Source organism: Balaenoptera physalus (assembly GCF_965194825.1).
Source record: "Balaenoptera physalus genome assembly, chromosome: 7".
Classification (NCBI taxonomy): domain Eukaryota; kingdom Metazoa; phylum Chordata; class Mammalia; order Artiodactyla; family Balaenopteridae; genus Balaenoptera; species Balaenoptera physalus.
The window spans coordinates 34,486,028-34,499,331 of NC_138886.1; the positions used below are offsets into that span (position 1 = coordinate 34,486,028).

At 48.8% G+C, this 13,304-nt stretch overlaps 2 protein-coding genes across 12 annotated transcripts in view; both read right to left on the reverse strand.

Annotated features, from left to right (window-relative positions):
• The window catches only part of CCDC180 (coiled-coil domain containing 180), a 55,555-nt gene extending 46,861 nt beyond the window's left edge, over positions 1–8,694 (reverse strand). For 4 of the 9 annotated variants that reach the window (XM_082468544.1, XM_082468545.1, XM_082468543.1 and 1 more), the window contains exons 1-7: positions 7,519–8,694; positions 5,928–6,118; positions 3,058–3,146; positions 1,869–1,978; positions 748–876; positions 533–643; positions 318–413 (exon numbers count right to left, since the gene is read on the reverse strand). In XM_082468544.1, the coding sequence (XP_082324670.1) occupies positions 318–413; positions 533–643; positions 748–876; positions 1,869–1,978; positions 3,058–3,146; positions 5,928–6,118; positions 7,519–7,587 (795 nt within the window). In that variant the 5' untranslated portion in view covers positions 7,588–8,694. Of the gene's footprint in view, positions 1–317; positions 414–532; positions 644–747; positions 877–1,868; positions 1,979–2,299; positions 2,957–3,057; positions 3,147–5,927; positions 6,119–7,518 lie in introns of those variants that run through there. The other 5 variants (XM_082468547.1, XM_082468546.1, XM_082468548.1 and 2 more) reach the window with 5 other exon arrangements.
• A 12-nt stretch (positions 8,695–8,706) lies between these two features.
• LOC309663907 (stimulated by retinoic acid gene 6 protein-like) overlaps positions 8,707–13,304 on the reverse strand; it is a 63,156-nt gene continuing 58,558 nt past the window's right edge. The window contains exon 20 of one of the 3 annotated variants that reach the window (XM_082468648.1): positions 8,707–12,889. In XM_082468648.1, the coding sequence (XP_082324774.1) occupies positions 12,828–12,889 (62 nt within the window). In that variant the 3' untranslated portion in view covers positions 8,707–12,827. Of the gene's footprint in view, positions 13,026–13,304 lie in introns of all 3 variants that reach the window. The other 2 variants (XM_082468647.1, XM_082468650.1) reach the window with 2 other exon arrangements.

The window sequence follows — 13,304 nt, forward strand, 5'->3', positions numbered from 1 at the left end:
TCTGTCTTGCAGCACACATAGCATTGCACATGGTGGCTGAGACACGGCCCCGTAGGTGCTCATAAAATTAGCACTGGTCACACTGATGACACAGTATTAGGTTAACTGGGATGAACATGGCGGGGAAGTATAAAACGTACTAGAGAGATTTCTATTGAAAATACTTAACAAAGACTCTAGTTCTGAACTCAAGTAGCCAACCTGAGTTACTTGGAAATGTTATATATGAGAAGCCCATCATTCCTGAGACCCAGGCTCTAGGGCATCCTGGGGTCCTGCTCCCGCGGGCTGATCCCCTGCACGTGAAAACCACTCACCATGGCTTCTTTATTGATCAGCCTGTACACGTCGGGCTGCATGAGGTAGGAAGTTTTCTCTATGATTTCCACATATTTCTTCAAAACACTTTTTAGCTAGAAATGACAAGGCACCACAGTGAGTGACTCCCTTCTCCTGGAGAACTAAAAACAGGTGATGACTCATAAATCCCACGAGTGAAAATCACCAAGAGCACATCTGGAGGCCAACTCACTTTATCTGCCCGGGAGAACTCAAGCGAGTGCAGCGTCTTGTCCAGCTCCTTGATCTCCTGCTTCTGGAGCAGGAATTTCTCGGCCACCTGATCCCGCAGCTCCAACAGGGTCTGTGCCAAGAAGTTTGGGTCAGGCTGGGAGAACAGGTGGCAGGGAAGAAAGGAGCAGGAGCAGGACGCAGGTGGGGCAGGTCCCGCCTCGAGGGGACCCCTACTTGGATGGTGTAGTCTTCAAGGTTGCTGTCGTTTTCCACCTTTTCGAAGAGATTGTTGATGTCTTCGTCAGACTCAGCCAGCTTTTTTAAAAGAAGGGCTCCTGGCTCCAAGATGAGAGGTTCCATTTCCTAAAACAGGCCAGGAGGGCGAGGGCTATGGTATCAACACCCCTGGGACAGGAAGGACCCCCCCCCACCCCCAGCCCTATAGTAGGGAAGTCCCAGCTGCGGTCCTCTCTCAAAAATAGTAACTCTTACCTAGACCTAAAGAGTTCAGATTTACTAATTGTTCACAGCCAGAGCACTAGGGCAGCACTATTCGGGACACACGTCATGTGTGAGCCCTTGTCCTCAGACTCACTTGGTCCTCATCATAGCCTGCAAAGTACGTGCTGACCTTATGCCTGGCCCATGGTTGGAGCTCAACAAATAATCATTACAGAAGTGGCCAGTGAAATAATTCCAAGAGAACTTCAGATGAGGAAACTGAGGCTCAGTTCGGTTGTGTGACCAAAGCCACTGAGCTCATGGTGACAGCAGAGCTCAAGTCCAGTTGGGATACATTAGGAAAGTGATAAGCTGGCAGGGAGAGCACCTTCTTGGTGCTTTGGGTCTACGGCCAGCTCCCGGAATCCAGGGAACTCAGGGAGAAAGTGGTGAGTGTGATCCGGGGCCCAGAGAGGACCTTATTGTCTCACTTAGGCAATATTCCAGGGATTAGTCTGGTTAGAGGTCTCTGGAGAGGAACAGGGAGCCAACTGAGGGTAGTGCCTAAGGGTCAGGCCGTTTGGCCCCTTGTTAGTAGGACTGAGCAGGGAGATCAAAGACTGGGCTTTAGCATCAGATCCAGAGTCCAGTTCCCACTCGGCCCTTACGTGCCAAATCAGGCAGAACTTTCTGGGCCTCACTTGTAAATTGGAGGTTATAACAGTACCTGACATATAGAGTTCTGCTCATAATCAGAACTTGTAGCAAGCCATCCAAACATGGCTACTACGATTCTGTCTACACCTGGTGAGCCACTGAGGACCCGGGAAGAGGGGCGGTGGGCACCGTGCGGAGTCCACCCTCCCCTCGGAGTGGCCCAGGAACAGAAGGCGAGCGACAGGGAGAATTCTCACCATCCCAATCTGAGCGATCTCCTCCTTAAAGCTCGCCAGAGCACTCTCACAGCCTCTCCTCTTGTAATCCCCTCGCCCTTGAAGGGTGATGGTGCTGATCCTCTCAGGAACTGGGGGAGAACAACGGAGGTGATGAGGTTGCCCTCAGAGCTCCAAGGTGAGGTCAGAGTACCCAGGAAAAGACAGCAAGGCAGCAAGTGCCTGGGTTCAGGAGATGGCCCCCCAAAGCAGGCCGGCAGTGGCAGAGACTTAAGGCAAAAGAAGGTGATCCCTAAGTGCTGTAGGGAATTAAGTCTTGCATATACAGTTAAATGGTCAAAAAAAGTTCCAAATGGTATGTATAGAATAGGAACATTTAGGGTTTTTAAAAAAAGTTTTATAGAAGAAAATACATACACAGATTAGAATTACCAACACTTATCAGCACTTACCATTCACCAGGTATTGTTCTAAATCAGTTACTCCTCAGGATGAAGCCGAGAGGCAGGCTCTATTACCAGCCCCATCCTACAAGTGAGGACACTCAGGCATGGGGGTCCAAGAACAAAGGCAGTCAGAGGCTCGGCAGGGCTTGGCATGTGGGCCCTCTGCTCTAGGGTCTGTGAGCTCACCCTGCACTCTGCTGTCCTCTGAATACAGGTGGGACCCGGGGCACTATGTGATTTCATGGGCGGTGGGCACTCTTGGGCGGAGAAAGGGTGCTATTGTGGAGGCGGAGTTTTCACCTTCTGCTTTATCTCCTTCCTTTTTCTATAGTGAGCATGTATTACTTTTTTAATCACAAAGAAAAAGAGCCTCCATATCCGGATAAAGTCAAACCAGGGTAATGTGATACGAAGGAAGACAATGTAGATTGGAAAATCCTCCTGTGAAATCACAGAAGAGCGAGCTACAACCTTTACCAAATGGTTTCATCAGGAAATGCTGACTGTGCAGGCAGCCCCTCCTCCCCCCCAGCTCCCTGCGCTGGGGAGAAGGTTCAGGGGAGGTTCAGGGGAAACGCTTCGGAGGCAAAGGCCCAGGGGAGAGGGGCAGGGCAGAGAGGTGGGTTCCGGGAAGGCTCTCTATGATGCTGAGCAGAGGAACAGCGGGACCTTCAGGTGCTTCTACATTAGCGCTTCCAGGAGCTCCCCACAGAGCACTCTCTGGCCCAGGCCATGCCTGCCCTCACGCCTGAACAGAGGCTCACCGGCGGTGTCTGTGAGGCCCCGCACTTCTCTGGCAGCAATGCTGTTCTCACTCTCTTGAGCTTTCTCCTTCTTGGCTATTTCCTTTTCCCTGAGGCACAAGCAGAGGAAAACAATAACCAACGCCACCCCCCCTGCCCCGACCCCGCTCCCTGCCCCCGCACTGCTCCCCTCCAGGGTAGCTCTGGGTCTCCAGAGAGACCCTGGGAATTGGTAATAGTCCGGGCCCACTGATTCCAGAATGCCCTGAGGATGTGCCTCCAACAAACACTGCCTGGGCATCTGCTGCCAGCAGACACCACAGTCCTCAGATGAGAAGCTGGGGTCTGCCCTCAGGGATCTTGCTCCATTCTGGCTGCACAACAAGTGTGAGTGGTGGGCACGAGCCATTTTCCACATGTGGAAACTGAGGGCCCCAAGGGGCCTGGCCAACCTGGGAAAGCCAGACTGGGGCTGAGCATTCAGCACGCTCCTCATTTGCTTCTTCAACAACCCATCCTATGAGGCGGCCGGGGTGACCCTGTTGTCCAGGATGGGGGATGAGGGAGGGAAGTCACTGGACAAAGTGGCGCTGGGATTCCCAGATCCCTGCATGTGACGCCAAGGTCCATGGTTCATGGGGTCTGGGTGTGGGAGGAGAGAGCTGGGATCCCAGGACAAACTATCTCAGCAGGGAGGACCAGGTGGGTGAGCATGACCTCAGCTTTGGAATAAAAATCCCTTAATGTGTTGTCCACAGGGCAAGCGCCACAGAAATGCAGCAGTTCTCAGTGACGCCTGCCATTCCTCGGGGCCCTGACACGTGCAACACTTTCCAGACTTTTTCTTATGTAGTCCTCATGGCACACCTACCACCAAGGAAGACTGCAGGGCCTGGGTGGCAGCTGATGGGGCCCAGGCTGGCCCTCCAGAGGTGGGTCTCTCAGCCTTGTCAACCAAATGCCCCTGGACTAAGGCGGCCCCACTGGAGCCCGGGTGCCCCAACTATGGGAGCTGCTAACGGCTCTGGCTTCTTGGCCACTTGCCCCAGGAACATGGGGGCTTGGTTTACACTAGTGGTGATCTACCCGTACCCCGAGTTTCTCTTCCGCCCACCAGAGGTCCTGTCCTATGTGAATGAATGCACAAGTTGACCGGTTTGGCTGGCCGAATTTTCAAGAAGGGGACAAGGCACCCCAGAGAGGTGCTGATGCTGAGTCAGTGATCCCAGTCGCTTTGAGGGTGGCAGGGCCTGGTAGGTTATAAGCACATCTCTCTTCTTGTGTCCAGAGCAGAGCTGGCCTTGTCTGTCTGTGCCAGGAAGCCAGCACAACGCCAGCGCCCTCCATGAGAAGTGCCTTTCTCCAAACAGTGTCCTGTGGGTGCCAAGAGTGCCTGACTGATGTTATATCCAGTTATGGGGAGGATAGGTGGTTCTAGGCTAAACTCTGGGGAGGAGGGGACCCTCGGGAAGCACAGGGAGATGTCAGGAGACCCTGAGTCTGGTAGAAAACAGGTCAGCTGAGAGGGGCCTGGGACCCTTGTAGGAGCCAGAGTCACAGCCAGGCTGCACAAGACCATCCTCCCAGGAGGTGGGAGGGAGTATGGTCAGGTTCCAGCCGTGTGTGCCTCTGGATCCCTGCATGGGGCGTCAGGGAGAGGGCTGGAGAATGCTGACCTCCAGTCTGTGCCTGGGTGGCCAGTGGGTTTGCCCAGCTGTTCAGGGTGCTGAGTGTCAGAAGCCTCAGAGGACCTTTTCCTGGGAAAACTCAAAGGGCAGGGCAGAGACTTTTACCCAGTCAATCCCTGCTCCAATGGGGGTTAAGAGGAACACAAAGGCAGATACAGCAGGACTGACTTCCTGTCCCAGAGTCCCAGACTTGAGAAGGTTTATGGCTGGTGCAGAGCTTGACGAGCCTAAGGGAAGCCCAGCTCCTGCTACATTCTCCAAAGTGCCCCGTGAGGAAGCACTTTTCCTTTTCCTTTCTGTTCCTTTCTCCCTGCTTGAGGAGTCTAAGCTCAGGGAACTGAAATGGCACGCTCAGGAATCTCAAGTTCAACTTCTGAACTCAGAAGTTCAGAAGGAACTCCTGATCTCCCTGTCCCAACCCCACTTGCTCCCATCTCAGGGAATGGCACCTCTGCTGTCCACCCAAGCGCTCAGGCCAGAGACCTAGGACTCTCAGGAGCCCTCTCCTCCCACCCAATCTGTCACCTAGTCCCGTGGGTTCTGCCTCCAAAATAAACCTGAAGTGCCCTGTGTCCCTCTCACAGCCCCACCGAGTTTGCGTGGACTGTGGTGGCCTCCTCCCTGGCCTCCCTGCCTTTCCTTGCAGCCCCCCACTTTCTACACACCACACAACCTGAAGGCCTTAAAAATGCAAATCAGCTGTTCACTTCAGTACAGTCCAAAATACGGACTGTGGCCTGCAAGTCTCTCCTGGCCTCATCTCCCACCCCTCTCCGCAGGCCCGCTGACTTCTTCAGCCTTCTGGAACAGATAAGCCGGTACTGTCTCAGAGCCCTGCTCCATGTTTCCTTTCCTCATCCTCTCATCTCAGCTGAGGCCCCTCCTCAGACAGCTTTCCTGACTCCTGTCCCACCACCCTGTCCTCGGTGTCAGAGCCTTCCCCGCTTTGGGGAGACCTGCTTATTTATGCACTGTTGAAGCCTCAAGTTCCAGAAGGTTGGGATCCGCATACCCAGTGCCCAGCGAGGGAGAGGACGGAAGAGAGGGAGAAGCAAACAATCCTGCAAAGTAGGTGTTATTTCCTCTCTCTCTCAGGGGAGGTACCTGGGACTTCATTCCTCATCTTGTGTGAGCTCTTTTTGAGTTTTTGAAAATTCTGACCACCCCTAGTGTGTGGGATGTGGCCTGGACAGCAGGACCTACCTGTAGAGAACAGGGTTTTCTGTGACCCAGTCATTGGGTAGGCTGTGCACCCACTTCCGCTGCCGAGGAGACATCATCTCTCCTTCACGAATATCCATCTTCTTCATCAAGAGCTTCCTGCCATCCTTTGGGGCCATGGAACGCTCCACAGCTCGCTTCCTGGTGGATGCCAGGGAGTGGACCAGCTGTACCTAAATCCAGGAAGATCCAGGTTAGGGGGATCAGAACTGCAGACTCCCCAGCACCCAGGCTGACTGTGCTGTCTTAGAAGGTCAAGTGGGAGCCGGCCAGCAGGAAGGCACTTTGAGGGAGGCCTGCAACCCCAGGGCACACCCCATGCAGGTGGGCTCTCCCCTCCCCATATCAGTCATTCAGCCATTTCTAGGAGGGCATCTTTTAAGAAATTCTAATGAGGACCAAGATGCTCATCCCCGCATTTTTATAATCACAAGGAATTGGAAAAATGGAACTGTCCAACGATAGGAGATTGGTTGAGTAAACCCAGTATGTCCCTTCAGTTGAATGTTAGGGATTTATCAAAAATGAGACTTACAAAGGATTTTTTATGACATGAGGAAATGCTCAGGATATGATATACCATAAAATATATCAATTAAGAGCATAAATTAGGGGAGTTCCCTGGTGGCCCACTGGTTAGGATTCCAGGCTTTCACTGCCGTGGCCCAGGTTCAATCCCTGGTCAGGGAACTGAGATCCCGCAAGGAGCGTGGAGGGGCAAAAAAAAAAAAAAAAAAAAAAAAAGTATAATTAAAATTATAACCAAAATTATACATTATAATCTCAAAACTTTAAATGCATGGAGAAATGACGAGGAGAAAATAACCCAAACGTTAAGAATCGTTGCTTCTAGGGAGCAGGATCATGTGAGTAATTTGTTTCTTTTGTTTCTTTATGCTATTATAATTTCCAAGCCTTCCACAGAGAGCATATTTTGGGCTCAAAGTAGGAATAAAAATCCCTTTTAAATAAGCAGTACAGAACTTCAAAGGAAGGGTTTGAGTCTGTGTGTTTCTTTTAAGATATTGTTTCATCTGTGCAGTTTTTTATAGATGACAAGGCAATGCCAACAACCTATATGGCTGTCAAGAGGGCATTATTACCTTAATAAATTATGGGAAGTCCTAGGTCAAAAACTAGGCAGCCACTAAACATCGTGAAGTTCGTGAATGTGCAGTGACACGGAAAGGTCTCTGGGATATTTTAACCAGGGAAAAAGTAGGTTTTAAGACACTGCTATAGAATCAAACCCAGTTTTTAAACAGAAAAATTAGAAATGCTTTCATGCTAGGTAAAAGCTCCAGGACATCCAATGGCTAATTCTGACTATTTCTGAGTAATTTAAATTTAATTTAATTTAATTTAATTTTAATTTTCTAATTTTCAGAAACAGACATTCTAATTTTGTATCCTTACATTTCAGGAGCCAATAAGAATTATTTTTAATCTAAGCAATTTCAAAGCCCTTATTTCATTAGATTCCAGGCAAGGAAGTCTTCAGAGGGAGGGAAGTTTCCAGGGGGCCGGAGGGAAGGGAGGAGCAGGAAAAGGGGGGACAGAAGGACAGGCTTACCTCAGCCTCGAAGATCTGCTGGTAGACCTTCCCGCTGGGAATTTGGGTCACCTTCCCCACTGAGGACATCTTGGCCTCTGGCTGGACACCCCTGCAGGGAAGCTGTTGTCTGGGGTTTGGTCTCTATTAGACCCGGACGGATACGGACAAACCTCCCCCTACCCCTCCGAGGACAAGTCCTCCCCCGAGGACAAGGCTTCCCGGGCAGACAGGCTGGCCGGGTCCACCGGGGCTGAGACTCCTCTACCCTGGGAGAAAGCATCAGGGCCCCTCTCAAGCCTCAGGGTTTTTACTTTAAAAGAAGAAGAGGGGGAGGGGTGCGAAGAAGCAAAAGGGAAAGAAACCTCAGGCAAGAACCTAACTCGAACTCACTGAGAAGGTCGGCTCTCCCAGCCACGCCGGGCGCAAATCCGAGACAGACTTTGGGGACAAAGAATAATAGCTATTGCTTGTGCTTCACTCTCTCAAGCTCTTCCGGGAAAAGTCAACGTGCCCAAGATATCAGCTGGGATTTCAACCCGGCCTTGAACCCCCAACTGGCGCAGAACGCGGTTCGAGGACTTCCCCCGCACCCCTCCCCCCCTAACAAAGGACACCTGGGTAGGAGGACGTGAAGGGAGGGAGCGGCCTGATTCTGGCCACGCTCATTAGGCACCTACTGAATGCTGAGAAGCCCAGCAGGCTCCTCTCACGCCTGCCCCACAAGCCCATCAAGGAGCAGGGGCAGTCTCAGGGCAGGCCCTCTAAGCCCCGCCAAGTGGAGGGAGGCCCTGCGCCCAGGGACCCGGCCGAGCCCGCACCTGCACCAGCAGAAAGCACCACTCAAGTCCAACCTCAGCTGCAACTAGACACACTTGGTCTCCAAGGCAACGCAGAGGGGCGGGAGCTCCGTTGGCCCCGCCCCCACGCACTTTCCCAGGAGGAGGTGGGTTGCCCTTAGCGACAGGGAGCCTCCCTCGTGGAGTAGTGAAACTCCTGCCAGTTTCTCTGTGCAGGGGATACCTCAGGGCTGGCAGGAGCATCCAGAGCAGCACATTGAATATTCTGAAAACTAGCAGGAGACAGGAGATGCATCTCTGAGCCACTGCGGTCAAGAAAACCCATCCTATCTTCTTTGTCTTGGTTAAAACCAATCTCTGCTGGGAAGTAGCATAAAGTAGTGCGTGGCTATAAATAAGTGGACTCTTTCTCAGACTAAAAGAGGTTTAAGGGCTCAGAATCCAGGCCTCAGGCTTGAATGGAATTATAACTAAAAGGCTAATTTATGTGACTCTTTGAGTTCCATTCACCCAACTCACCACTGCTGCATAACCCTCCTAAAATACAGCTCTGATGTACCCACTCTCCTGCTCAAAAGGCCCTCACCAGCTCTGCAGCCCCTACCAAACCCAGCCCACAGTCCCTAGATGACCTCAGAGGCCCCCCGCATCTGGTTCCCGCCCTGACTCTCCCTGCTTCAGCAAACTCCTCACTCTTCCTGCATCTGCCACTGCCCCCTGCCCTTCCTCACCCTGCTCCTCTGCTGGGATCCTTCTGTTTCCACACACCCCAAAGCCACCCATACTTCCAGCCACTACCAGTGACAAGATCCCACCCACTCACTCTGACCCTCATCTCCCTTTCCTCACCCCGTCACCTCTCCTTCCCCTGAACGTGCTTGTACGTTGGTCGCTGTCAAATGCAGGAGTTCAGGGCATCCTACTGGAAGGGGTTTTCTGAGGGGCAGGTGTGCCCTCCTAACTTTCGTCCAGCTTCGACTGCCCTCAGCAGTGTCCTGCACATTATTCAGACACACTGAGTGCTCCCTGGTAAATGCACGAATGCCCGGAGTGTCCTGGTCTGACTCTCCCAGAGTTGGCTCTTTCCCACACACGCACCCAGAGTCCTGCGTGGCCAGGGCTGAAGATATTTGTGGCTGACGCTGAACCTGGTGAGGGTTTCCTATAGGTGTGGGGTTCCTGACTCCTCAGAGAATCCCTCCCCTCAGCAGGGATCCCCAATTGCTCATAAATGCTCCCTATGACAACTCCCTTGAATAAGTGATCATTCTGTCCAGACTAGTTTCAGAAATTAAGAAACAGTGAGTAGAAACCCTTTTATTCCCCTTCTGTGGTCCCAGGTTTTATTAACAAGGTGAAATATTGTAACAAGTGATTGGACTAATTTTAGCTGGAAAAAGAGAAAGTATATTTAAGTGAGGTTAGGGGTGAAAAACACAATAAAAAATAGGAAATGTCCAGGAATTATTTGCAGTTAGCGAGATCTCTATCTTGTCTAAGAGGCCCTGTTGGCTTGGCCCTTCTACATCAGAAACTGTGTTTTCCCTGCTCAGATAGATGCTTTCTGGGTTCCAATTTCTGGCACATCTATAATGTGGTTCATTTTTTAACATATGGATATACATTTGTAGGCATGGATTATCAGGTACAGTGTTTTGTTCCGAGAAAGCAACACACATTGTTTAAAATAGAAAAAAAAACTGAATGGAGAAAATAAAAATAACCCATAATATCACCACTGAGAATTTACCTCCCTTAATTCCCAAGTTTCTGGGCCTTTGTATTTGAGTTTGGTTCAAACATGGAAACTTGTGTTTGGCTTTTAGATGGCATTTGTATTACCCTCCTAACTCTACAATGTTATAACTGGAAAGACTAACCAGCTAGAGGTCATCTGGTGAGTCCACCTCCCGTGTTAGAGATGGGCAAGGAGGTGAGAGACGGGGAATGGAAGGAGTGAAGCCAAGCCTTTGGACTCTTTTTCCTGCACCTCAACGTCACATCTTCCCCCTCAGTCTTCACTTTGAAAATGTCCCTTGACTTGAACCTCATCCTTCTCCTTCCTCTTCCACAGTCCATCGTCCATCTTCTCCATAGTCCATAGAAAGAAAACCAACAAGGACCACCTCAAGAGCTAATATTTATTGAGAGGGTTTAATACTCTCAATAACTATGAGAGGGGTACTGTAATTAGATGAAGAAACTGAGGCTCAGAGAGTTGGTAACTTGGCCAAGATCTCCAAGATAGGAAGTGATTAAATCCAGGATATGAATCTCGACCATGTAATTCCAGAGTTTTGAACCAAACACTATGTCATCTGACCTTGGGACTAACCAGAAAAAAAGTTCTGGATCCAACTGATAGGATTTGTGTGTTGAACTATAGCACACATACCGAAAAGTATGGAAATCATAAGTGTATAGCTTAATATATTATCCAGTGGGAATACACCTGGTAACCAGTACCCGCAAGAAATAGAACATTACCAGCTCTCCAGGAGCCCCCTTTATGTACCCATCCCAAGTCACTGCCCTCTCCTCCCCAAGGGTAACAAATATTCTAACTTATGAATTAGTTTTGCTTGTTTTTGAACTTAAATGGAATAATACAGAATGTACCCTCTTATGTTGGACTTCTTTCATTATGTTTGTAAGTTTCAAACATATTTTTGAATGTGGCTGTAGTTCATTTTTATTTCTGTATATCATCCCATTATCAAAAAATATAACCCATCGTATTTATCCTTTCTATTATTGATGCACATTTGGGTGGTTTCCAGTTTAGAGAATTACCAAATAATGCTGCTCTGAACATTCTTTTGCATGGTGAACATATGTAGGCATTTCTATTTCTATTTTATTTCTATTCATATTTTCATATACTTAAGGCTATTCACATTTCTTTTTCCGTGAACTGTGGGTTCATTTCTTTTGCCAATTTTTCTACTGTGTGTCTGTTCTTTTTCTTATCAATTTCTAGGAACTCTTTGTATATTGGGCATGTGAGCCCCTTTGTAATATGACTTACAAATATTCACAGTTTATCATTTCTTCCTTTTTATTATGATGGATTGGGTTGGGTTTTTTTTGATGTTTTTATTTGTTTGTTTGTTTTGCTATGTATTGTTAAGATGTTACTTCTCCCCAAATTGATCCATAGATTTATACAATCACAATAAAGTATCTCAGCAGATGTCTGGTGGACACTGACTATTTGATTTCCAAAATTTTGATTTCAAAATTTGTATTCTTGGTACAAATGGCCAAGAATAGTCAAGACAATCTCAGAGAAGAATAAACTTGAAGGGCTTACATGACCAGATATTAAGCCTTAGAATAAAGTTACAATCATTAGGGCAATGTGCTGTAGTAGAGCAAGGATAAACACAAAGAGAAACAGAGAGTCCAACTCAGACCCACACATACGAACATTTATGTTGTATATACTAAAGAGGCCCGGCAGAGCAATGGGGAGAAGATAGTCTTAGTAAACAGCCCAGGGTCACTAGTTATCCATATGGGAAAGAAATTAATCTTGACTCCTACCTTACACCATGAACAAAAAATCAGTTCCAGGTGGATTTGAAATCTAAATGTGGAAGTTTAAAATAATAGCATTTGTATTAGATAACATAGGAGAATATCTTCTTGACCTTGGGGCATAAAGACAAAAATTAATAAACTGGACCTTATGAAAACTAAGAATTTCACTTCATCAAAAGACACCTTCAAGAGAGTAAGAAAGAGCAGAAGGAGAATAAATACGTGTCATATACTTATCTGGAGAAAGCCTCACAAAGGATACATAACTAATTTCTGTGAATTAATAAGAGGAAGGAGACAATCTACCTGAAAAAAGAAATGGGCAAAAGATTTGACTAGGCATTTCACAGAAAGATAACCAAATGGCCAACAAGTACATAAAAAGCTGTACAACATCATTACTCATCGTGAAAATGCAGATTAAAACTACAATGAAACACCACTACACATATACCAGAATGGCTGAAAAATGCTGACAATACCAAGTGTTGGTGAGGATGTGAAGCAACTGGAACTCTCATACACTGCTTTGTGTGTAAACTCCTACAATCACTTTCAAAAACTCTTTGATAGTATTTCCTAAAAATGGACTTACACATACTCAATGACCCCAAAATTCCATTCCTGGGTAAATGCCTCAGGCTCAGTCATAATATGACAAAATTATGAAAGTTTAAAATTTGACAATACATCCTAAAGCTGAGGGAGAAATAGAAAAGTGATGCTTCCTCTCCAGACTCTCCAGGCCCATTCAGGTCCAGCAGTCTGTAGACCTGCCTGATTGCACTGGGGGTGCCTGCATAGCTCCAGAGAACTTGGGGTACTCAGAGGTGGCATGTTGGTGGGGGGGATGGCAAAGAACTCACATCCTGGGCAGAGCCACTGGTCCAGTGAGCAGTATGCTCTGCAAGGCTCAGCTGGAGCAAGCCGGGCTCCAGCTCCCCACCTCATAGCTCGTTCTCTTACCTTCTCCAGGAATGCCGAACCTCAGGAACTTCTCCTCGCTGCATGCCATCCTCTCTGCTCTGCAGAGCACCTCCACTCACCATCTGAAGAAGACATGGGGAGAAGTTTCCAGGTGTGTAGGCCTCTCTCCATAGGAGCACCGGGTGGATGAGGAATCTCCCATAAGGCTGGCATTGCCCCCTCTTTCAACTGTCCAGACCTCCTGGGAGGCAGCGAACCCTGGGGAGAGGGACTGGGCTGGTGGATGCGGTCTCTAAGCCTCCCTAGGACTGCTTCAAAAATCAGTTTCCTTAAATATCAGAGACTGGATTGAGATAAATCGGAGATTTTCAATTGTTTCCTTTATAGCAACAAACTATGTCCGTTTGAAACGAAATTTAGTCAAAATAGAACTGCTCAGAAGAAATGGGAGTGGAGGCCCCAGGCGGCCAACACAAGGGCTCCCCCCAGGCCCACGGAGCCCTTTGAGCTCAGAGGAACCCGGTGGAAACCCTCATC